This window comes from Coprinopsis cinerea, assembly GCF_000182895.1.
Source record: "Coprinopsis cinerea okayama7#130 chromosome 8 map unlocalized cont3.8, whole genome shotgun sequence".
Taxonomy (NCBI): domain Eukaryota; kingdom Fungi; phylum Basidiomycota; class Agaricomycetes; order Agaricales; family Psathyrellaceae; genus Coprinopsis; species Coprinopsis cinerea.
In genome coordinates this window covers 2,349,705-2,373,879 of record NW_003307537.1, presented here as the reverse complement: position 1 = coordinate 2,373,879, position 24,175 = coordinate 2,349,705, and the positions used below count along the sequence as shown (strand labels likewise).

Here is a 24,175-nt window from a genome sequence, read left to right as displayed (position 1 = left end):
TCATGCGCACCCTTCTCAGGCGTCTCGGCATCGAATCCAACCTGACCACCGCCTATCATCCTCAGGCCAACGGACAAACAGAACGGGCCAACCAAGAAGTCGAGAAGTACCTCCGCCTGTACGTCAGTCGCCGACAAGATGACTGGGATAAGCACCTTCCCATGGCCGAATTTGTGATCAACTCCCGAGTCCACTCCGCGCACAACCGATCCCCGTTCGAAGTCCTCTACGGTTACATCCCTCACTTCAACATTCCCGTCTGGTAAACGCACTGATCTTCGCCCTGTCGACGAGCGCATCCAACAACTGCAAGAGGTACGCAAGGACGCCGAAGCCGCCTTACGTCTCGAGAAAGCACAACAGAAGGACTTGTACGAATCCGGCAAACGAACAGCCCATCAGTTCAAGGTTGGTGACCACGTTTGGCTCAACGCTAAGGACATCCAGATCAAAGTCCCTACTCGGAAGCTTGGCGACCTCCAACTCGGCCCCCTACAAGATCACCGAACGCATCGGCGACCTCGATTACCGCCTTGAGCTCCCCCCTTCCCTCTCCCGCATTCACCCAGTGTTCCACGTCGACAAGCTCTCCCCCTGGAAAGGCAATGATGTCAACGGCATTCTGCCACCTCCGCCTGAGCCTGTTGAACTGGAGGGAGAACTTGAGTACGAGGTTCACGACATCTTGGACAGCCGCTGGAAGGGCCGAGGGAAGAACCGTAAGCTGGAATACCTGGTCAGTTGGAAGGGCTACGGGTCGACGGAGGATACTTGGGAACCTGGAGGAGAACTTGAAACACGCCCCCCGATGTCGTCAAAGACTTCCACCAGCGTCACCCTTCTGCACCACGTCGCATTGCAGCCACTGTCTTCGCCTCCCTCCCCTGGCAACCCCTCGAGAACTTCACCGACACACCGCCTACCGACTTCGACTGGGAGCTGGGACGCCGCCTACCAGGGATCATCGAGGACGATGAGGCTTAGAAGGGGGGTAATGTCGCGAACAGCGGGTACGAGCCCCTATTTTTCCCTATCTTATCTTATCGCTTTCATCGCCCTTATCACTTTCCTCTTTATTCTTATTCTTGCCTTTATTCTCGACACGGACACTTTCTCCCATGGAACACTGCCTCGTTATGCCCTCTGCCCTACATCTTATTGTTCTCTTCATTCTTGCACTGCCTCGTTACTCCGCCACTGTCTTCTTCATTTTTCGCGCAGCCTTCGCGCAGCCTCATGACTTCTTATTGTTCTTTTGCATTTCACCATTTGCTCGTCATCCTGACTCATTGCGGCTATGTAGACTGTAGAATAGGTATATAAGCTAGGTAGATTCCTCTGTATTTCCTCAGCTTGACCTCTTCGTCAATACACCGCTTCAGCACTCATCTGCATTCGTCGCTCATCGCTCTATCTCGCTCTCCGCTCTCATCCGCTCTGCTCTTCTGGTCTTTGGTTTGGTTTAGTGTTCGCTCTTCGCGACAGTCGGTGTCGGGATCTGGGAGCTTGAATGAACCGGCTTTGGCAGCGGGGGAGGTGTTTGCGGAGCGGTAAGCTTGGTACGGGGTTTCTGGAGATTCAGCGGCGGTGGGTTGCGTTTCAGAGGGCGGAGTCCTGGGGTTGTTGCAGGCGAATTCTTCTACTGCTTGCTGATTAACGGGGGACGGTGATTCGGCGTTTAACTTGAGGGAGTTGATATAGACCCAGTCGTGTACGGAAGGTTCGTGGTAACGGTTGGGGCAGGGCTGTTCGGAGCAGGCGGTCCAACGGTTGAGGCTCGGTAGATGGACGTCTAGGACAATGGGGTGACCATCGCTGACCCGAACGACGAAGTGCGGCTTAAACAGACAGGAGGTGTCTTCCGGTGCGGCGGAAATCTTGACGAAGTGCGGGGACCAGAGTTGCCAGGGAGGGACCTGATCGGCAGGTCAACCAGGAGCCAGAAATGCGGATGATGCAGGAGCAACGATCGGCGTTGCCGGTGCACAAAGGTAGCTTGACCTAATGTCGCGAAAAGCGAACACTAAACCAAACCAAAGACCAGAAGAGCGGAGCGGATGAGAGCGGAGAGCGAGATAAGAGCGATGAGCGACTAAGGCAGATGAATGCTGAAGCGGTGTATTGACGAAGAGGTCAAGCTGAGGAAATACAGAGGGATCTACCTTAGCTTATATACCTATTCTACAGTCTACATAGCCGCAATGAGTCAAGATGACGAACAGATGGTGAAATACAAGAGAACAATAAGGAGAGTCACAAGGCTGCGCGAAGGATGAAGAAGACAATAACGGAGTAACGAGGCAGTGCAAGAATGGAGAGAACAATAAGACGTAGGGCGAAGGGCATAACGAGGCAGTGTTCCATGGGGGAAAGTGTCCGTGTCGAGAATAGAGGTAAAATAAGAATGAAGAGAAGGTGATGAAAGCGATAAGATAAGATAAGGAAAAATAGGGGCTCATACCCGCTGTTCACGACACACAGAGTCTGCCTACGCGCTTCACAATGCTGCGAGTTACTGTTTACTCGAGTCCCTTTCCGTCCACTTTGGCTATTGATCCACGGTAGCCTGAGAAATCGGTCTCAATTTGGCTCGGGTGGCAGGTTCATAGCTGTGCGCATTGCGATGTGACTAGCGCCTATTTTCGCAGTTCCTACCATCCAGGCAAGCTTGCTTGAAGCGCCGTTTCCTGAATCAGGGAGAAGAGACATAATAGGTATGAAGCTCCACAATTTGAACCCGTATGTCTAAATAGTAAATTTGGACACACCAGGTACGTCGAAGAACGTCATTTCCCTAGGTTTCCATTTCTCTGGTGGAGCTGGGAGTTGAGAGTATTTATACGCGAGCCCATGTGCTCTTCCTCCTTCAGACACAATCCAAGCACCGCAGTCATGCCAGTTACCACTCGCTCCCAAGATACCACTCTGGACAAGCACGGTAAACCAATCCATATTGGCGAAACAGTTTCCAGCCGTGTTGGAAACATCGGTCGCCAGTATGGTACCGTGGAGGATATCGCTTCTACTCAAAGTGAAGTGGAGGAGGCTGGGGTAAAGAACCCGCCAAAGGTTCTGTATACTGATCAGCATGGTGAGTACTCCTTGGGGCTTAAGGATTGATTGTTGCTTAGACGGCGGGTTTGGTGTAGGACATGATGTGAACCATGAGCCTGAGGCTCTTGTCCACGGCGAGAGGCCGTCCTAATTTCTAAGGTTTTGATTATCTGTTCGAAGCTTTACTCTTATATTCCCTGTAATGATATATCTCTCGCATCCTGCTTAATAGGACAGTAATTGGTACCAGTGCTTATCTCGATTCTGACCGGCGGCTGCTTCGAATCCGTTTCGACCGTTCTAGCTCACCGCGGCTAAATCCAACATATCAGAGGTTTCTCTAGCCTTAAGTACTCGTATATATGTGGAAGTTGTATTTCAACAAACATTTGCTTACAGTAGTAAACCTCACCTCTTCCTCGGCCTCTTGAAGATCTGAGGGCATTAGGCGCCCATTTAAACACACACGGTCCGGTCTCCCCGGGTCCCAAACAGACTTGGTGTAGAGGGCCGTTGCAAGCACGGCAGCTACGAGCCTTTCAATGTTCATTATAATTGGTATCAGACCGGCGTCAGTACGATACGATGATGACACGAAGACCCAAGGTTGACTTTACCGTCGCCCAAACGTGGTCAATGCCATCATGTGGTTGTGTTTCCCCACATCCAGTGCCACCCTCTTCCACCTTGCAGTTCCACCAAAGTCCCTCCTATTACTTTGAGAGTCCGTCATATTCTAAGCAGATTGGAATCAATAATCCTAATATGCATCCATTTACCTACAGGAATCCGGATCAAAATTCAATGCCACGGTCAAACTGAAGTATACAGGATGGGGGACAAGGTCGGAGATCTCGGACAGGCAGGAATCATCACGAGCCAGGGATGGGCTGGTAGAGGCTGGGTAAGATGGAAATGGAGTCAGGACGCAGGTACACGGGCAGGCTATCGATTGCCCCCAGGATTGCCCCCAGGGATAAATCGGCGTGAGTAATCCCTGTGATCAATCCGGTCGCCGCGAGGGATGTATTAAGACCCCTCAACAGAATTATGTCGGGATAATTCCCCAACACAGACCTCAGTTTAGATCGGATCCATTTCCTGAGGGATACGCCTTATGAAGCAGGTGTCGGCCAGCTGCTCTTGCAACCATCGGGCATCTCGCTCAATTACAAAATACATTCGAATTTTGTTGGAATTCCGGCCCTCGTTTTCTTATTAATCTTGTTTGGTTGAAGAGAGGAGTCGAAGTCGAACGAAGTTTTCATTGGGAGAGCGCTTCCATCCTCCCACTCGATCACGATCGGCGGCGCATGGGTGACGGGTGACGGGCTCGTGCTTCCTGTTGTTGCAACTGCTCAGTTCTGAAAAGATATCTAGACACACCAATCTTTGCAGGCAACGCAAGCGGGGAAGCAACAGACAACAAGTCTGAGCACCCTAAATGTCAGGTAATGAACCAGAATTCGAGCGCTCAGACTTGACGCGTTGAGCTCCATTGTGGACGCGCGCATAGATAGAGTATGGGGGTGTCTAGGTCGTGTTAAGGAGAGAACATGAGCAGGTCCCCGACATCAAAGCCCAGTTCGGAGGCAAATGGGTTTGATGGGACTTCCGTTTTGGTCAACGATGGCAGAGCTGTACTTGGGCGCCTCACCCAGGTGGTCCGACGATCCAGTGGCTCAATTTCATTCTCTGATTCAACGAATAACACCTTTAACAACATCTCTGGGAAGTCTTAGCCACTAGAAGTGGAGAACGGGTAGCCTGGAGGAATTTCAAGCTGGACGCGGCAGCACTACTACTTTCCTGTTTCGGGAGTTGCCAGTCCTCAGCTGATGTTATCAATCGGCAGGCAAGGGCAATCACACAATTCCCTAATGGCTATAATACAAAGCTCGGCGCACGCTTGGCGAGGGGTCCCTACGACTCTGAAAAACCGATCTTTACTTACGTAAAGGCTCGGAACCCAATCAGCACCGTCACTGACGGCGCTTTCTCTCTTCCCCGTTCTTCTCGCCTTTACAAATCCGACCTTTTTTTATCGTGTTCTAGAGGGAAATGGAAACTTCCCAAACTCTATTCGCTCGCCTCAATACAGGGCAATTCACGCTTTCGACGTCACTCCGTACCTCGACCAGCACGCAAGACAAAGCCTGAGTTTTGGACTGAATCGAGAGGGTATTCAACAGTTCAACGAGGCAAAGAGCGATATGGAAGCACAGAACGCTAATTCCCTGGTCAAGACCATTGACTTTGGGGATTTCCTGGAAGGGAATGACTCCAAGCGTGTCGCCAGCGAAATCCTTGAATCGTTCAAGTCAATCGGGTTTGTTTGCCTCACGAACCATGGACTGCAGCAGGAGAAGGTGGACAAGATGTTTGAATGGGTACGCTGTGTGGTTTTTCTGGGTCCAATTCTCTGATAATCGAACAGCGAAATGTAGTCCAAACGTTTCTTTTCGCTTCCCATGGAGACGAAGCAGCTGGCGCCTCACCCGCCCTCTGGGACACACCATCGAGGTACCCGTGGTCTGTTCTTTTTCCAGTCACTTCGAGGATCTAAAACCCCTTCCAGGATATTCTGCGCCCGGGGTAGAACGTATCAGTCAACACGTATACGACGAAGCTGAGCTGGAAGCGCTGCGATTGAAAGGCCAAGATGTGAAGGAGAGCTTCGAGGCTGGTCGTGAAGACGATCCTCTTATGCCCAATATCTGGCTTCCAGATGGTGTCCTACCTGGATTCAAAGAGGCGTGCCTCGAGTTCTACTGGGTACGCGCCCCAGCTAACGTCCGCTACATTGTTGACTGACTATGGTCGTAGGCTTGCTACGAGCTCGAGAAGAGCATTCTGCGTGCCATGGCGGTGGCTTTTTCGCTCCCGGAGGACTACTTCATTCAATTCCACAAGGTGGCAGATAACCAAGTTCGACTCCTGCACTATCCTTCGTGAGCACGATTCGACTCGGATCTGGGCGTTGCGAACTGCTCAACCGCCGTTAGGATTCCGAATGCCCACCTAGCAAGCGAAGCGTTCTCGAGAATTGGAGCGCACTCGGATTTCGGCACCATTACAGTACGCGTGTTCCTTTATATCCTCGTACCTCTCCTGACGATAGAATGCAGCTCTTATTTCAAGACGAAGTGGGTGGACTAGAAGTCGAGGACCCTCATAACCCAAACACGTTCTTGGTACGCGAGCTACACTCTCCAACGAATACAGAACGGGACTCATGGTTTCAGCCCATTCCGGTCATACCTAACTCGGTCGTCGTCAATGCTGGAGACTTCATGGCGCGATGTGAGGAAGCCTACCCACGTGTGCCTTTCGAAGCTAATCTCACTTCTCGTTGATAGGGTCCAACGACGTTATTAAGAGCACTATCCACCGTGTTCGATCTCCCCCTGGATCAGACATCAATGGCGAAGCACCCGAGCGCTATTCGATCCCTTATGTGAGTGCCTTCACTATTTCCCCATCCCAGTGTCGAGGAGCTGACGCTATCGCCCTATAGTTCTGCTGCTGCGTATGTCGTCCCTTCAAGTTCCAATGTGCAGAATGCTGAGACCTGTCTCTTTTGGCTGTAGGATCTCGCCACTGTCGTCGACGCTGTCCCTGGAACCTGGGATGAAACCAACCCCAAGAAATACAAACCCATCTCGGTCCGTTTATCTGCGACCCCGACAGTAGCATATGAATTGACCAGTGCTCCTACAGGCGAAGGAATATATCTTGAAAAGACTTGCAGCTCTGTATTGATGATGATCATTCTCTCGAAGTGGATTCGATCTCGTTGTTCTTTGCAGCATGTCTGTCATGTCCAATGTATGCAGTGTGTTATTTGGGAGCCTCAAGTTTCCATGCCTTGCCAACTTTAATGCTCAAGTTACGTGACGAATTGCGCTATTAATCTGAAACGCTGCTTCTGGTGCAGTCCTATGACTTTATCGCATCCGCTCTACAGTACCCTCCGTCAGCACTCTGTCCGACGTCCTGATCGTTGTCAGTATGGTGTGAGGAAAGGTCCACGGACTGCTGAGCAGCCGCCGTACCTCGCCCCACCTTCCTTCTACTGCCAATACACCATCGCTGGACAGACGTAGCCGCTCTATCAATCTGGGTCTTCCACGTAGGTACGTACGTTTCCTTGAACCACGGGAGCTAATCAGCTCCCGTCAGCTCCGTCTAACCCGTGATAACCATATCAAACTCTACCACAGGCTATTTTCAGAGCAATGTGGCAACTTTACGAAATGTGTCTGGAGATGAAGGGTGCTTCGCTTCCCAAATGGAAGGTGCTCAACAGCGAAGATCGTTTCCTACTCCCACTCGGAGGCAGGCTGGAGCTATAAAGCTTTTGGACATCCTTCGTTAGATAAACCTCTGCAGTCTCTTGCGCCTTGACGCAATGTCGTCCACTGCCTCTGAATTGCCCTCTCAACATTCGAAGATCCTGTCCGAGCCGGTTGTTATACTGGGTACGGGCGCAGCGGGTCTCATCCACGCGCATGTCTTGCTGCAGGATGGGTTCACGGATGTTACGCTTATCTCGCGGGACGAGTCTGTTGGAGGGGTGTGGTCCAAAGAGAGGGTTTATCCTGGGTTGCATATCAATAAGTACGCCTCCTTTTCTCCCTTAGCTTCTCTGCAGTGGTAGCTTTACTTATCACGATCTAGTGTACACGGAGAGTACAGGTTCTCCCCACTCAAGATGCCTCCACCAGAGAACGCGGACAAGACGGGCGGGAGGCTGCGGGGCGAAGATATGTGCGAGTACATGGAACGCTTTGCGAACGGGTTTCTGGAGGGCAAGGCGAAGTTCGTCATGAGAACGGAGGTGCTAGACGTTAGAAGGATAGAGGGTCCGAGTCCAGAGGGGCATTCAAATTCTGACGGCTGGAATCCGTTGAACCCTTGGCCGTGGCATGTCAAAGTGAAGAATCTGGACTCGAACGTGGAGGAAACACTTCATTTCGCTCGAGTCGTACTCGCGACCGGTGTAAGTCCGTGTTGTGTCGCGATCTTCTTCTATGTCACGGTGTTATTGTGTTAACTTTAGAACTGAAATGACAGGGATGTAGTAACCCGAAGGTTCCTTCCGAGCTCTCGCCGGAGGCTGCTGACTCGGCTGGGTTTGAAGGCCTTGTCTTCCATGCCTCGGAGTTTGGTGCTCGGTTGGACGAAGTACTGTCTTTGGTGAAACCGACGGGGGACGAAGGATCAGTTCAGACTAAAGACGGCGAAGAGGACGGTGAGGGAGGGGTAGTCGTCATCGGAGGTGGAAAATCAGCGCAAGAGAGTAGGTCTTTCACCTTCCAACTCCCATCCTAAGCCAAGATTCTAAAGCAGAATACTCAATACTCCCACCTCTGACTCTAGTGTCTGCGCGAAGCTTGCGAACGAAGGAAGAAAGGTTACAATCATCTTTGAGACTACGGAGGGGTTTTTGGCGACTGTGAAGCCTATGGCAGAGTGGCAGCGGAAGAGCAGGTTCCTGAGCACTTTGATGGCGTATAGCACGCTTCGGACGCGATGGGAGAGGTTTCTGCACCGAACTTGGTTGGGGAGTAGGCTTACGCATTTTATTGTTGGTGATATCACTGAGACGTCGGTGCGTTTCTTTCCTAGCGTGATCGCCTATTGGTCGTTCCTGATCATAGTTTCTGACCATGTTTCTAGTTTAAGGCCTACAATATACCCCCAGATTCTCCGATGCGACGAACACATCCCTTTTTCTGGGGTGTAAGGTTGAGCGACGAAGGAGGTGTGCGAGCGAACAGCTACCATTCTTTGGTCAACGCTGGTCTGATACGTGTTTGTGCGCCTGCCCGTGCACTGGGGTACTCGAGCAACGGGAAACGCATCGGCGTTGCGTTGAGTAATGGGACGGTATTGCCAGCCAAAGTGGTCATTCTGGCTACTGGGTACCAGTCCTCGTGGTCGAAGATTTTCACTCGTACGTCTTCTCACTCTGACTCATCTGCCTGTCGAATTTTCAATGCTGATTTATTGGGTGTTGCGCAGCCGAGGTAGCTGAGGAGATAGGAATCGCACGACACGTCCCCACTCATGACTTCGTCGACGTTTGGAAGTATGAGTCCCTGAAGAATGGACCCGAAGCCCATAAAGATAGTTGGAAATGGACGACTTCGATTTATAGAGGGATCGTCCCTGCGCGTAACATAATGAAGCGCGACTTTGCGATTGCTGGTGCTTTGGTAGGTTGACCACTGATACCTCCTTTACCTGTCACCTGAACAGACTCGACGATGTGAATTGACTGACACCGTTAACATATATTTCTAGTTTACGGCCAACTTTGGCTATACGAACGAAGTGGCGGCTCATTGGGTCTCGTCCTATTTCCAAGGTGATAAAATGAAGATACCGGAAACGCCTGAAGAGGCCACGGCGATCTCGGAACGGCAAGCCAACTGGATGAGGATCCGGTATCCCCACATGCTTTCTTGGGTCAACGAGAGCTATAGCGGGTCTTTGGATTTTTGGACGTGCGTTGTTATTTAACTCGGATGGTATTTCGAAATTGACGCTGAGGATTGTTTCCTGACACAGATGGCCTCAGGCTGTGGACGAGATGTTGGAGGATATGTATTTGCCTTCGCAGAGGAGTGGAGGGAACTGGTTGACGTGGTTGTTTAGACCGATTGATTTGAAGGAGATTGAGAATTTGGCGGAGGAGAGGCGGATCGTTCGGATGGGTGGTGTGGTTTGATAATCGGGATGAACGAGCTTTGTGACCACAGTCTCGGTGCATGTTTGGGCTCACGTTTGCTATCCATCCTCTCCATCAACCCAGTGGGTACGCCGTCGTTTGTGTTCGTGGTTTGTGGGGGGTCGGTTCTGGAGACATAATATTGAATGCTTGGAGGCAGACACCCACATATCCTCCTCCATTACGAGCCCAGAATGAAACGAATTAGTTCAAGCAACTTCGCGCTTCCCAATTGAGAGAAGACGTATTGTTACTCGCGTGCAGTCATCAGTTGCTAACTGGTAAATCTCAGCCCAGCAACAGTAAAATGGAGAGAACAAATACTTAGATGCTCCACTGACCACTGCAGGTAGCGCCCACAGCTGCTGTACCGATGTTGACAAGGTGAGCGCTGACAATCAATCTCCCTCGCGTGCAGTCATCAGTTGCTAACTGGTAAATCTCAGCTCAGCAACACTAAAATGGAGAGAACAAATACAAGGCTGACCACTGCAGGTAACGCTCGCAGCTGTTGTATCGACGTTGACAAGGTGAGCGCTTACAATCAATCTCCATCCTCAACAAGACAATAGCAACAACTCCCTTGAAGTTGGTGCACCCCTCCTATATAAGAGATTGCAGGCCCTGTTGAAGGAGTAACTACACTTGCACTCAACTCCACAATACTCGCCTAGCACGACCTACCCACCAGAGTACTTTGTTAAATCTGCACCTCCCAGCACACACATCATGCCCGCCGCTTTTTCTCTTTTCGAGCTTCTCTACGGTATTCTCAGCCGCGACACCGTTGAAAACCAAAGAATGGCCGTCGAAGACCCAGACCCCGAGGCTGAAGCCACAGAGTGCGCCGAAAGGTCCGCTTCTGAGCCTGCAGAAACCGCCGGACGACCCACTGCTCCAGAAGCCCCAACGAGAGGATCCGACTCCCAGAATTTTGAGGAGTGGATAATCAGGAAAGATAACGCCTCTATCTCCTCCACCGCTACCGTCGAGCGTGGATGGGGCAACGGTCACGTATTTATGAGTGGCGATTCGCAAATATCCGGTAATGCCAGGGTCACTGCCGGACACTACGTTGCGGAATCGTTGGAAGAGGCGGAGAAGAGATGGGGAGAGGAAAAGAAGAGATCGGATCGTGAACTTGAAGCGTTGAGGGTAAAGCATAGGGCCAGGATGGCCGCGCTGGAGAAGGCTAGGAACCTCGAGTAGGGACGACCAATCTATCAGACTGATCATTTGAAATGTTGTCCGTTGGCGGTGGTTGGTGTGTGTTCCGTCTGATTTGGTTAACAGGTTGCGCAGGGCTGTCACCATCCCAGATTGCCAATTGCAATCTGCCACCCATTTTTCTCTCCTGCTAGTCTATCTCATCTCAAGTAAATCTTATTATCCATCTAATTTAAATAATGTGTCTGTAGATCTTTTAGATAGAAGCCATTGGCACTTTGACGCACCTTCCATCTACTTTTAAGCGCCCGTTGGCACCACGGTGATTCATAAGTATTGGTTATTCTCCAATATCCTGTTTGTGAATGATGTACCTGTCATAGGCTGTTAGGCGCAGACTTTCCAGGAGGAAGTGGTTGTTGAGTCAAAGATTGGGAGGGGAAAAGGCATAGGAAGAGGAGGGGACTCAGGGGAGAGCGTCAAATTCTGGATGACGTCACAGGTTCAAACCCGACAACGATCATCCGGAGAAATCGTGAATTAAAACTCCTCGGGTTGTCGGCTACTCTGGGATGGACATCGACTACCTACGGGCTGGCGACAGTCGCCCTTTGTCCCGACAACTTACTGGGCTGATGAGAGTTCTGGGAGTTCCTCTCTATTAGTCAGCCTGGGGGTTACGGTGCCCACGAGGCTGCTGGACCTTGGAAACACATACACACACACACACCATTTTGCGGGCATCTTTGTCCTTAACTTGCACGTCGAAACGACATTCAGAAACTGCTTGTTAGACTCTTCTCCACCAATACTCCCCTCTCTCGCTCTGCCTCCATAATAGAACGCACAAATTGAACAGCACTTGTAAGTTTTGCTCATCGGTGACGGTCTACAAAGCTAGTTGGTGGGCCATACCTCGATGTAGGCTAGCAGTAGCAGGTGTCCGTGAATTCTGGACAGGAGTCAGTTATGGCCTTTATCTTCTATCCGTCGACTCTCTCACGTCTGGACAGTCATACCAGGTGTCTGCGCACTTGTGGGACGCTCGATGTGTTAGCTGTGATGCACGATGCCGCTCAACGCTCAGATCTCAGAAGCCACGCTGTATCAGGTATATAACCATCCCTTCCTTCATCTCGTCTATGCGATCTGATGTACTTGGTTATATTATATGGTCACCGGTCAAGTCTCATGTTGGGCACGGCTACTCATGACCCCTATCCCGACTGGTATGAGACGATGACATGGACTCTACCGTAAATCTCCCTCTAGTCGGATCCATTTCGCAAAGCTCTCAATTTATCCCTGGCTTGCTCGTTTAACAACCTATACGCCTCTTCATCCTCCTTCAACCCAAACTCTCTGCAGAGCTCCATGCAAACTCTCGTCCTGGATAACCCAATTGCACTCGCGAAGAACTCCCTCGCTTTCGCTCCCTCATCCTCGTCCATCTCCATCGTCGAGGGATGATCCCGGTTGGTGTTGAAAACAACCGCATCAAATACCATTATCTCCTCTTTGGGTCCCGAGGCTGCTGCGGCTTCTGCGCCCCCGGGTGGGATGACGATCGGCTCCTTGGAGGCTCGCAAGAGCTGGAAAAATGGGCCCCTCAGCACGACCTCCTTCTCCTCCGGAAACGCCGAAACCGCACTAATATCCACTGCGCAGATGGTGGTCACAACGCTCGTCGGAAACCTCTCCCTGTATTCCCTCAGCGACTCCGCGTCGAGCGCGACTACGTGAATTCTGAACAGGACTCTATGTTGTACGACAGTGGGGGCGTCCTGAAGTGGCTCTTCCGCGGCTGCTGCTGTGAATTCGAGCGCTAGGTCGCGCGACGCTGAACACGACATGAACGCCAGTGGAATCGCCCAGTATCGTTCCTCGACCGGCTTTTCCATCAGGCGTAAAAAACTCTGGAAGTGCGAAGAGGTGACGTTCATTCCCCTGTACACCACCCCTGTAAACCCTTCTTCCCCGCCTCCGTCCGTCGACTCCTCCGAGCGGGGCGCGTTGATTTGCCGACTGAGAGTATAATTGAAGAGCTCGATCGTCAACAATTCGACAAGGAATACGGCAGCACGCAGCCGCTCCTCCGTTTCTTCCAATTCATCCGTTCTAAACGCGTTGTTCAGGACGGAGAAAATCTGATTATAGCCGTCCTTGTCCGTGTATAACTTGAGGAACCCATAGTCTTCTTCAACCTCATCCTCTCTCTCCCCTCGCCGAACTCTGTCTCCCCACTCCTTCCTCTTTCCACCACCAAACAACCCACCACCCTCCTCGAACCCAGGCGCATTCCGTAAAAACGCGGCCTCCAATTCATCCACGAAACCCCAGTATCCATGCTCCCACTCCCTCCGAATCTTCACGATCGCTTTCCGAATCTTCGCCATCCTCTCGTGAACGCCTCCACCTTGAAAGAACGATCTAACCTTTGTCCCACCAGGAAGGATAGAATCGTCATTGGTAACGGCGCCGAATCGGGAAAGGTTGGCGATAAGAGACCAATTATCGAACCGTGAGGATTGCGTAGCGGTTGAGCGCCGTCCTCCTCGTGTCGGGACTCCAGTAATATGCTGAATAGAAGGCTTTGCAGCGGGAGAAGTCCCTGCGAATGAATCCGCGTATGAAGCTCTGGACTGGTCGCCTCTGGTCATCTGGTAGTCCCAAGTCGTCAATCTAGATGATCGAGTGTGAGATGTCGCAACGAACGAAGGGAGGAAGCCATTCGCAAAGCTAAGTTAGAGATATATATTAGCAAGGCAGTGTGCGGAACCTCTTCTCTCATAATCATAAACCAGATAGAAGCCAGCTGTGCCGCAGCGTTCATTCAGTTGTCACCTGTCACACCCATGAGAACGAGAACACTGAGCATTTAGCTCGAACCGCTAAGCGCCCGTGACGATGCCGTGAATTCCGAGATTGTTCACACCTACGCAAGGAACAGCATTTGGTATTCATCTTAGCCATTCCCGTGTCCCTGGGTCCCAATACCGTACTTTGACCCTCAGCGCACCACAGCCCCCAAAACGTGTTCTCTCTCCTCTCGCGCCCTGGAATCGCAGAGGGACTAAGCAGACAGGTGTACAAGGCTGCACTGGCATCTAATTCGTGACTCTGCGCCCAACCGCAGCGCACTACGACCCTGGTGCCTGGAGAACAAGAACAAGGTATACCGTTAGATCCCTCAAGGCTATGATGTGCAACTAAAAAAAGACGTCCTATTGATCAGGTTGACCTATTTATCAGCCACTTGAAACCCGCCGCAACCCGCCCAATACCTCACTTTCCCTTCCTCCCTCCCACCCACCTGACCTTGAGTCCACAGGTACATACCTATCACTATTCGCTATTCGCTACATATACCCGTCCCAAACGGCTGTCGATCCACTGAAGGAATCCAACCCACCTATTCGGGTCCTCATCTCCGAGCTCTGACTAACCCAGGGGCCTAAGCACACGGGCAACCGGATCCGCGCGCTCGCTCGCGACGTCGACATAACACTGCATCATGGACGCCACGAGCCTGCTCCTCAACATCCTCTCCGTCGCGAGGGGCATCCACACCTGGCTGGACCAGCTCCAAGCGAAGAAAGACAAGACCCGACAGCTCCATTGGCGTGTTAAAACCCTCATCGACACTCTCTTCCCCCTCCTCGAATTCCACCACGCCAATATCCATCAAGTTCACCATAGTACCCACTCTGGCCAGGGATTCGAACGAAAGGGCCAAGAACTCCGAGTCTCCAACGCCGACTCGGGATTTTCGTTTTACGGTGCAGACTCGGACAACTTGAACCTGAAGAAGTCGCCATCTTCTTCTCCAAAGTCTCCACCACAGCCTTCACCACCTCTTTCACCTTCCAACCTCACCAACAACGAACTAACAGACCTCTTCCTCGAACTCGCCCAAATCCTCAGCGGAATCCGGACGCACCTCTCCGCCTACCGGGCGAGCTCCAAGCTCAAACTCACGACCCTCATGGACTTTGTCAACCCCGCAGTCCTGATTGGGAGGTTGGAAGACGACGAGAAGAGGTTGTCGAGGTGGATCGAGCTGTTTACGCTCAAATTGCATGTTATGAATAGTATTGGTGGGAGTCAGATGAGCCCTTCGTCACCGAATAACTCTGGTCGGACCTCTTGGTTGCATTGTGGAACTACGAAATACGACAAGAACTCGGATTCGGACTCGGATTCGGACGTGACTCTATTCGGGGGAGAGAGGACTACCATTGCCACTGGACGAGGTGGTAAACCCCGCCAAACATCAACGAATTCCACGACAAAACTCGATTCATCCGAATCCGACGTGGACATGTTCTGGGATATATGCGTAGGCCAAGACGTCAGTACCACTTCCTACTCTCTTATTCCATCGATAATCAGGATTGACTAACACCTTGATACCCCTTCCAGTTCCTCGTGACAAGCCCCGCAGAGTTCCTCACCGGTCTACGCTGCTGGATCCGACGCGACCTCGACGAATTTACGTGCGCCGCCCTGCTCATGGCGCTAGACCCAGACGGTCTTGGGCCAATCACTCGGAAGAGCGTTCTCGCGGAGGTAAGACATTTATCCTTGAAGGACTACGTCCTGCAGAGCAAGTGTCCAGGTAAGCCGAGGATCCCCCATTTCTGATACGAGCACACATGCTGACCCACTCCGACTCGCCCACTGCGACTTACAGACCCAATACGGACGTCATCTCCAATCCCATTCGACAACGACTCCGACGACACGGCTACGCTCGCAGACGACAACTCGGACGCCGAGACCGTGGTCGAAGGAATGGATCCAGACGACTTCGCCGAAGACACCATCCTCCAACCAACCCTCGTGTGGATCGACGACAGAATGTCGAACAACCAACAAGAAATCTCGTACGCCGAATCACTGGGTATACAAGTCATCACTCTCCCCTCCTCCTCCGTTGCGCGGTTCTGGATCGAGCAGAACGAACGTACGTCTCTCTCTCGTCTTGACTCTTGATTGGGTCGTTTTAACTTGAACGTTTTGGCCTGACGATGGTTACTGTATTCCCAACAGCATCCCTCCGAAAACTCGACTCCACCAACAACCTCAGCTTCATCACCGACAACGCACGCTGGGAAGGCCCAGCCCCTTCCGCTTCCCATTCCCCCGACCACCTCTTCCTCAACCTATCAGCCGGCGAATCCATTCTACGCTTCGCCCGTGCCAAACGCTTGCGCTGTCCAGTCCTGGTCTACTGCGGCGCAAGCATCGTCGTCACAGACTACGTCAAGCTGTACAACCGCGCGGCGTCAACCCAGAGCTCGGATGTTTGTAAGAGGTTTATTGAGTCGCTTGGACTCGGATGCAAGGGTCGGGTGGAAGGACGGCGTGGTGATGGTCGTGGTGAACTGGATTGGACGCAGTTTGCTGCGAGAAGGGGACAGGGAATCGGGATTTCCGTAAAGTAGGTTCAGGGCATGCTACACGGACATGTTTTTTTACCTCATTCGGTGTATCTGGGTTTTGGATCTCCTCGCTATGATTAGGGATAAGAATAGGGACAGGCTGTACTTCTATTTCAATACGATATCATTTTCTAGTAATGGCATATTAACCCCGTGCTTCAAGCCCGCTGTTCCAACCAAATCTTCTATTTCAGCCTACTGGTGATACCGAGCTACAGACAGCGGATTGGGATGTATACACGCTGAATCCACATCGAAAGGCGTAAGTACTCTTACCTTCAACACAATAGGGCCAAGACTGACCTTATTGAACCAGGTGCTGACCGGTTTTTCTCCTAACGCGATCGGGATCCGCGTCGTACGCAGCTCGACTCACGCCACGCCACGTCGTCTTGGATCCACCAAATCCTTTGAACGATCTATGCAGAGGTATAAGTAGATTCCCATTCAAATGAGGGATCGGGACTGACCTTGTCGACCCACCAGCCATGACCCCTATACTATCCCTACTCGACCTTAGCGCCCACCTCAGGGTGCACGTGTAGTGAATGGTTTATGGAAAAGTGTCCTTTTTCCCTGATGCGCTGACTTTGGTGGGCTGCAGCCACCAAGTTGGCCCAGACCCACGATGCGTCTCTGCAACCCATCCCTGCACGCCAAGTTCAAAGGTGAGTCGACGGGCTACGATAAAGAGCAAGTGCGTGCACTTGCGTCGTTCGTGTAGGCCTACGACCACGAACGTGCGCTGCTGGGCGTTCATCGACCATCGGAAGCGCGGCCTACGGATTGGCGCGATGTTTGGTGGGTGTCCGAGGCCTTCCCCTGTCGGTAAGTCGGATTCGTCTTTTCGCATACGCGGTGTATGTAATATTCTTGAGTTCCACGTTGAATCGAGGTCGTCCACGCCCGCCTAGACGAATGGTAAGCCGGTCGCCTGTCGTCTGGGGTGTTGCGGGGACTTACCCAGTCCGTATATGCGATCCTGCTAAACAAGATACCGACGTTTTCAGCTTTCATGACTTCCGTTACTCGTCCTCGTTTTACGCAGTGTAAGATTTGTGTCGCAGCCAGCAGGATTCTGCGCTATATAACCAAAGGTGAGATGGCTTTCGCGACGATTCAAGGAGTCGGAAGCGCTTACCTGGCCTACTAGTCGCCTCAGGTCACCACGCCACCGAGTACCCTCGAAGAAGCGCTGCGAGATGCTCTGTAGGTCGAGCGCCGAGCCTTTTTGTTGTGGATAACTCGAGTATTTCGCCTTTGTATCGCGCCTTCTACCGTTCTGGAGTGTCGGTTGGACTGGAGGAGACTTTGTGGCTACGGTTCAGGCAAAGGTAAGTGTTCCTTTACGATTGAAGTGGAGCATTGCACTTACCTCCTCCTTGTGCACTAAGGGCTTTCGATCCTCTCAGGTCCCCTCGCCTCCAACTTCTGCAGCGCTCGCAACACCGTCACCGCGCCACTCCGGCGCAGAAAGGACGCCTCAGCGCTCAGGTATTCGGACGTGGAAGGCTGCCGTCGTCGAATAATGGGCAGGCGCATGAGCCACGTCGATTTTCCAGTCGATGTTCGCCCGACTTCGCTTGTGTAGGGTGTTAGAATGTACTGAGGACTGTTTACAGGTAAGCTATTGGTTTGCTTTCCCATGGAATGAGAACTCGCCTATAGCATCGCATTCAGGTGAATGATCTGTATAAGGGAAGCTGAGAGTAAGCAAACCGAGTCCATTCGATGTTCGAAATTCATATCTTACCGATTTCGTTTAGCGTCGTCTCACCGGTCAAGCGCAGGTTTCTGTCAAGTCCCAAGACCAAAACTAACCAACAACGTCAGCTGAAACAAGTCTTCAGTGTTCTTAGCGTTCATTGCGTTCGTCGTTGGCGGGACTGGCGGCAAGTTGACGTTGGAGGAGTGAAGCAAGCGGGGCCGCGCAGAGATCCCGAATGATGTCACCGGTTGAAACTCAGCCAAACGCGATTCATCAACATTTTGCAGGTATCTTCCAAGTATCTTCGTCGGACAAGTAGACAATTCGCACAAGCCAACACCATCGTCCTCTTTCGCGCCCCAAAGACGTCCAGAAACACCTTTATCGACCGACCTTTCTCGATGTGTAGGTCTCCCCAGCCGCGTCCCGAAATTCCAGTCGGTCGTTGGCCAGAATCGCGACACCATGGCGTTCACAAAGTCCAGGCCAGAAATTTGCAAACGTACATTTGACTTGCATCCAAGTTGCAACGGGGTATGCTGAAGAAATTCCTTTGTCGACTCAAATTCTAATTGACGATGACGCGACAGAAACGATAGAGAACACAGACGCGACGAGGGCAGGGTTGGAAGGACCAACCACAAGACTAACATGCCTACCATTTGGGTCCTACAAAGCTGCTAAGGCAATCGCCAACACAATAAGCAACCTATATTTCGATTCGACGCGAATTCAACCCTTAGAAGACCATATATATCACCGGTTTCCGATGGTCTACAGTCACATTCGTAAGCTCTTTGGTTTTGATTACAATTTCGATGTTTACATTGGCTTACATTTGCGTATTACCGTCAATTCTCAGGGAAACCATCGCTAGGAGGGAGTTTCCGTACCCAGCGCTTCACGCTTTCGCAAGGACGGCGCGGGCTTGGTCGCGTCAGGTAGACCGCGAGGGCAAACATCGGGTAGAGGGACCGTTGTCGAGGGGTGACAGGGTCGAACCTTGGTCGAAAGGCAATTCGACTTGATAGGTTTCGTCAAGACGTCGAATCCGAGAAGATGTAACGCACCATACGTTATTCACCACAACATTGGCCACGTTTTGCACTGTCTGGATCATCGGCTTTCCGGTGTTTTGGGCGCCTGAACTTGACGTGAGTATGTTTACTCTCTTACTTGTTTGCTCAGGCTCTGATTCTGCGTGTTCAGGGAAACCAATACTCTTGTCTTACACAGCTGCACACTACTTTTCGTATGTCTCGCTTACGACCGTCGGACACGGCGGTTTCTTCTCCACGCCTCCCCTGCTGGTCGCCCTTTCTTCGTTGGCTGCAGTTTGATTGGTATACGACCCTACCAGAGAAGTACCGGCTGAGGAAGTAGAACGGGATGCGAGGAAGGGGAGGACTGGGAGGGCACGGATTGGGATTCTCAATCATCTCGATCTAGGAAGATACCGTCGTTGCGCACCCAGGCAGGATTTGGAGGAGCGACTCGGAGGCGACGATTCAAGAGACCGACATAGTGTCGAGGAAGCTACGGGGTTGGAAGAGATGTTGAAGGACGAGATCACTCTGGACCATGACTTGACCGTTCCCGTACTTTGGACAACGGTTTTCGCGGACGAGTGTCGATAGAGAGCAGTGTCATCATGTACACATAGCAGTCCTTTTGCGCTGTTCTTTAGGTGTGGGCTCGATTTTCTGATGCACACAAGCCATAGAGCGCTCAATCTCGCGTTTACAGATTTTTGAAGCCTGAACCCGGTATTCTATATCCTCGAGTGTGGAATCCGTAAACGACGGAACAAGCAATCACCCCAAAGCGGATTGTGGCAGTGTGCCATGTTGAAGCTCGTGGCCCACTCGAGGCTGGCCCTTCGTTTCGCACAGTCTGCACTCGAAACCTAGCATTCAGTCTACACAAGCTATAACCACCAACCTCCAATCGACTACGCCTGCTGTTATGAGTTCAACAAGTTCTGCAACCAAGCCGCGAAAGCGCGATCGCTTCAAAGAGAAGCTCCTCTCGAAATTCAGATTCGGATCGCATTCGAATTCGCCTACTCCTTCGATTCCTCAGTCTGGCTCAAGTTCCATTCGAGACCTCAGCCTGGATGTACCTGGGAGACAAGGCGAGACTGCGGCGCCCACCGAGAACGCACCTCAAAGTGCCACTGTTCCCCAGACCAACGAGGGAGGCCAGGTTGTCATCGGGGGCGCCCTATCCGTGCGCGATGGTGGAGTTCAGCCAACTGGAACCCCGTCCGTTGACGAGGTGGCTCACACTCGCCACCAGAGCTCGGTCGACGCACCGCTTGCGCCCACCACACGCACCAACCCTGTCACAGACACGCCGGTCATGCCCAGCGCCGACGGAGGCAATTCCACCACCCCTGCGATTGCGACGAACGAAGGATCAGTGTCGTCGGCTGCACGCACGATCTTCTATGGCACCAAGGAAGTCTTGCGGGTTATCAAGGAGACCACCGATGTATTCCCCCCGGTCAAAAGCGTCGCTGCTGCGATGTTGGAAATCCTGAACATACTGGATGTACGTTGGCATTCTTTCACGATCCAGGAACTCGATTGACCTTGTTTACTAGACTGTTGATGGCAATCGCGATGAGGTCAAGAAGCTCGGCAGTCGCCTTGAAGTCCTCAAGGACATCCTCAAGTCTTGCCCTACCACGGGCGTGGAGCAATCGGTTCGAGATCGACTGGATGGCTTAGCCAGGTGCGTTGTCATCCCGTGCCATTGATTGAGGAGGATTTAAATCTAATCGCTTCCTGCAGGATGCTCCAACAAAAGGCGTCGGAGATGAAGAAGAAATTGGATGATTCGATAGGGAAGCGGGTGTTTAATGCGACGGAGGATCAGAAGGAGATTAAGCAGGCTGTTGAAGAGGTCAGGTTCGCGATCGAGGTTGCGATGGTATCGTCCTTCTCGCTCTGCTCCACAGTGCAGCTTCTGATACGAGTTCAGTTTGACATTAGTATTTCGGACCACAAGGCAACCCTTAAGGTGGCGGAGGGAATGGGTTGGGTGAAGGATAAAGGTGAGTCCATGTCCGTCTTGTCGATGCGTGGTCTGACGTCCATCTAGTGGTGGAGACGAGGGATATGGTCGCTGGAACAAAGGAAGTCGTTGAATGGTTGAAGAAGAACGGTAAGAGTGTCCATTTCGAGGCATGATCTTTGCTCAATGACACATAGAACACCTCAAGAGGATCAAGACCGTTGCTGGAGCCGAGTTCAAGCAAGAGAACCGCCAAGGATGTATCCCCGGAACCCGAGTCGCGCTTTTGGCGAACCTACTCTGCTGGGCCAAAGACCCGACCTCCCTTCCCATCTTCTGGCTTTGCGGCATGGCCGGTACTGGCAAGACGACGGTGTCAGAGTCCCTCTGCGCCCTACTCTACGCGGAAGGTCTCCTCGGGGCCAGTTTCTTCTGCTCGTTGGACCACGACGCCCGAAGCGATGTCCAGTGCATTATCCCATCCCTTGCCAGGGCCCTTGCAAGGGTTCGCCCAAAGTTCGCGGAGCAATTGGTTAAGGCGCTCGAATCCGACGAGTGCAGTGACCCCATTGCTATGAACTTCGAAGATCAGTATCGCGTGCTCATCCTCGAGCCTGCGAGAGCCGCATTTGGGCCTGACGAGTTGGTGGTCCTCGGCATCGACGCCCTTGATGAGTGCACCGACAAGCGCAAGCTCAAGAAGCTCCTAGACACCATCGTGTCTCAGAAGCTCCCGCCATCGCTCAAAGTCTTCTTGACCAGCCGCCCTGACGTCGTTGTAGAAGACGTGTTCCACTACCACCAAAAATATCCGGAGCTTCTGCACTTGCACGACGTCGAGGAACATATCGTCGAAGCCGATATCACCGTCTATCTGCACTATCGCCTCTCGCAACTCGTACGCCTTCGCGATCATGTCCAGCCAGAGGATGTCCAGGCCCTCGCCAAGCGGTCTCAAAAGCTCTTCATCTTTGCCGCAACTTTGGCCAATTACCTCGAGGAGTACCGCGCAGGCAACGTCGTCCGGCTGTTCCGCGACCTCTGTTCGTCCGAAGAATCGTCGTTGTCCACCAGTCGTCTGGATTCGCTGTACCGGCTGTATGGGCGCGTCATGTCGCAGGCATTTGAAGGGCTGGAACCGGTGGACGCTCAGAACGCGTTTGTGTGTCTGTCGTTGCTCCTCGTTGCACTGCATCCTCTGTCTGTTTCAGACTATGCCGACCTTCTCGGAATGGAGAACGACGATGTTCGCTGCGCCTTCCAAGGCATGCGAGCTGTCATCCAGGTGCCAGGAGACGACCACCGACCCATCAGCATCCTCCACGCATCCTTCGCTGACTACCTCACCACCGACAACCCACATCGCCGACGTGAATGGGCTATCGATCGATGTTCGGCAAACGAAATGGCTGCTCTTCGTTGCTTCACTGTGATGGAGAAGGAGCTGAGGCTGGGTATCTCGGGTGCGGCGACATCGTACAAGTCGAACAGCGAGCAGCCGAAACCGTTGCGCATTGCATCTCATCTGGCGTATGCCTGTACGGCGTGGGGTAATCATGTCCTTGGCATGGCCACAGCAACAGGAGGTTTATTGGATGAGGTTCGAGAACGATTGGACGAGTTCCTGGTGGGGAAATCACTGTATTGGTTGGAGGTGCTGAGTGTGGAGAAGAAGGTGGATTACGCCTATGATACCTTACCCCACATTGCAAAGGTATTTGACCATCTGTGTGTTGTGTAGCTCCCGGATACTAATGCCTCGTCTTAGGCTCTACCAGCTCTGTCTCATAATACCCGAGATCGCCTCACGGCTATCGCAACATTTTCATCCACGTTCCGGACTCCCATCAGTCATAGTGCTCCCCACCTCTACCACTCTGCCCTACCTGCCTATATTGCCTCGGAGCCATCATTATGGTTCCATCCCCAACTTGCTGCAGTTCCCTCACTCTCCTACTCATATCAAAGAAGGCAGTTATGGACAAGTCATGTTGGTGGATCCGTGTGGTGTGTTGCCTTCTCCCAATCTCGGAGCCTCCTTGCCTCTGGGTCCGAGGACAGGACCATCTGCCTGTGGAACCCCCAGACTGGGGAGGCACTGGGTGAGCCTCTGAAAGGGCACAGTCGTGGGGTCACCTCTGTTGCCTTCTCCCCAGATGGGACCCTCCTTGCCTCTGGGTCGGGGGACCAGACCATCCGCCTGTGGAACCCCCAGACTGGGGAGGCGCTGGGTGAGCCTCTGCAAGGGCACAGTGCTTGGGTCACCTCTGTTGCCTTCTCCCCAGATGGGACCCTCCTTGCCTCTGGGTCATGGGACAAGACCATCCGCCTGTGGAACCCCCAGACTGGGGAGGCCCTGGGTGAGCCTCTGCAAGGGCACAGTGAGCCTGTCACCTCTGTTGCCTTCTCCCCAGATGGGACCCTCCTTGCCTCTGGGTCCGAGGACAAGACCATCCGCCTGTGGAACCCCCAAACTGGGGAGGCCCAGGGTGAGCCTCTGCAAGGGCACAGTGAGCCTGTCACCTCTGTTGCCTTTTCCCCAGATGGGACCCTCCTTGCCTCTGGGTCCGAGGACAAGACCATCCGCCTGTGGAATCCCCTCCAATACAAGCCCACCTACCTCCAACATTTTGACTCCTCCAATGTTCAAGGTACACTTTTTACTTAATGTTGATTACCTCCTTCCTATCCCCTTTTCTATTTCAGATCAGGTGTTGCTCCACATGTATCCTCCCTCCATCTACATGGCTCAGGATGATGGCTGGATCCGCAACACAGCAGGAGATCTCCTCTTTTGGGTTCTACCCGGAGACCGTCCCCATCTCTTCTCCCCTGCAACCCAATGGAAAAGTGGTGTCTTCTGCCAGCTCGATCTGACCAATGCAGTTCACGGAACTGAATGGACCAAGTATGTTCCGGTACTCATGCAATGGCAAGCAACTAACACTCTGTTTCTCTCAGATGCCAGGAACCGAGGCCACCAGGCGAACCACCCCAGCTGTGGCCTATCGGGTAATCACCCAGTGTTATTGTCACTCGAGCGTGCGG

General features: G+C 52.4%; 8 protein-coding genes across 8 annotated transcripts; 7 read left to right on the top strand and 1 right to left on the bottom strand.

Annotated features, from left to right (window-relative positions):
- Positions 1 to 2,892: 2,892 nt before the first annotated feature.
- CC1G_03134 (hypothetical protein) lies at positions 2,893 to 3,205 on the top strand (the record flags this gene model as incomplete). The annotated part of the gene is made up of 2 exons (XM_001840853.2): positions 2,893 to 3,091; positions 3,132 to 3,205. The coding sequence occupies 2 exons, from the start codon at positions 2,893 to 2,895 to the stop codon at positions 3,203 to 3,205; spliced, it is 273 nt and encodes a 90-aa protein (XP_001840905.2).
- Positions 3,206 to 5,267: 2,062 nt separating this feature from the next.
- On the top strand, positions 5,268 to 6,816 carry CC1G_03132 (thymine dioxygenase; the record flags this gene model as incomplete). Its single annotated transcript, XM_001840851.2, has 11 exons — positions 5,268 to 5,444; positions 5,502 to 5,577; positions 5,633 to 5,829; positions 5,881 to 6,005; positions 6,060 to 6,132; positions 6,183 to 6,248; positions 6,300 to 6,357; positions 6,414 to 6,511; positions 6,572 to 6,583; positions 6,645 to 6,719; positions 6,775 to 6,816. 11 exons carry the CDS (start codon positions 5,268 to 5,270, stop codon positions 6,814 to 6,816), a joined length of 999 nt encoding a protein of 332 aa, XP_001840903.2.
- A 649-nt stretch (positions 6,817 to 7,465) lies between these two features.
- CC1G_03131 (hypothetical protein) lies at positions 7,466 to 9,790 on the top strand (the record flags this gene model as incomplete). The annotated part of the gene is made up of 8 exons (XM_001840850.2): positions 7,466 to 7,674; positions 7,735 to 8,056; positions 8,131 to 8,360; positions 8,437 to 8,668; positions 8,737 to 9,013; positions 9,082 to 9,275; positions 9,364 to 9,566; positions 9,631 to 9,790. 8 exons carry the CDS (start codon positions 7,466 to 7,468, stop codon positions 9,788 to 9,790), a joined length of 1,827 nt encoding a protein of 608 aa, XP_001840902.2.
- Positions 9,791 to 10,519: 729 nt separating this feature from the next.
- On the top strand, positions 10,520 to 10,999 carry CC1G_03130 (hypothetical protein; the record flags this gene model as incomplete). The annotated part of the gene is made up of 1 exon (XM_001840849.1): positions 10,520 to 10,999. The coding sequence occupies one exon, from the start codon at positions 10,520 to 10,522 to the stop codon at positions 10,997 to 10,999; it is 480 nt and encodes a 159-aa protein (XP_001840901.1).
- Positions 11,000 to 12,225: 1,226 nt separating this feature from the next.
- CC1G_03129 (hypothetical protein) lies at positions 12,226 to 13,910 on the bottom strand (the record flags this gene model as incomplete). Its single annotated transcript, XM_001840848.2, has 3 exons — positions 12,226 to 13,639; positions 13,673 to 13,696; positions 13,897 to 13,910. 3 exons carry the CDS (start codon positions 13,908 to 13,910, stop codon positions 12,226 to 12,228), a joined length of 1,452 nt encoding a protein of 483 aa, XP_001840900.2.
- Positions 13,911 to 14,471: 561 nt separating this feature from the next.
- CC1G_03128 (hypothetical protein) lies at positions 14,472 to 16,404 on the top strand (the record flags this gene model as incomplete). Its single annotated transcript, XM_001840847.1, has 4 exons — positions 14,472 to 15,308; positions 15,380 to 15,575; positions 15,651 to 15,923; positions 16,010 to 16,404. The coding sequence occupies 4 exons, from the start codon at positions 14,472 to 14,474 to the stop codon at positions 16,402 to 16,404; spliced, it is 1,701 nt and encodes a 566-aa protein (XP_001840899.1).
- A 2,474-nt stretch (positions 16,405 to 18,878) lies between these two features.
- Positions 18,879 to 19,746, top strand: CC1G_15091 (hypothetical protein; the record flags this gene model as incomplete). The annotated part of the gene is made up of 3 exons (XM_002910711.1): positions 18,879 to 18,897; positions 19,319 to 19,361; positions 19,470 to 19,746. 3 exons carry the CDS (start codon positions 18,879 to 18,881, stop codon positions 19,744 to 19,746), a joined length of 339 nt encoding a protein of 112 aa, XP_002910757.1.
- A 328-nt stretch (positions 19,747 to 20,074) lies between these two features.
- CC1G_03127 (vegetative incompatibility protein HET-E-1) lies at positions 20,075 to 24,143 on the top strand (the record flags this gene model as incomplete). The annotated part of the gene is made up of 10 exons (XM_001840846.2): positions 20,075 to 20,662; positions 20,715 to 20,845; positions 20,905 to 21,167; positions 21,215 to 21,277; positions 21,325 to 22,841; positions 22,896 to 23,487; positions 23,542 to 23,616; positions 23,671 to 23,778; positions 23,834 to 24,035; positions 24,089 to 24,143. The coding sequence occupies 10 exons, from the start codon at positions 20,075 to 20,077 to the stop codon at positions 24,141 to 24,143; spliced, it is 3,594 nt and encodes a 1,197-aa protein (XP_001840898.2).
- Positions 24,144 to 24,175: the final 32 nt, after the last annotated feature.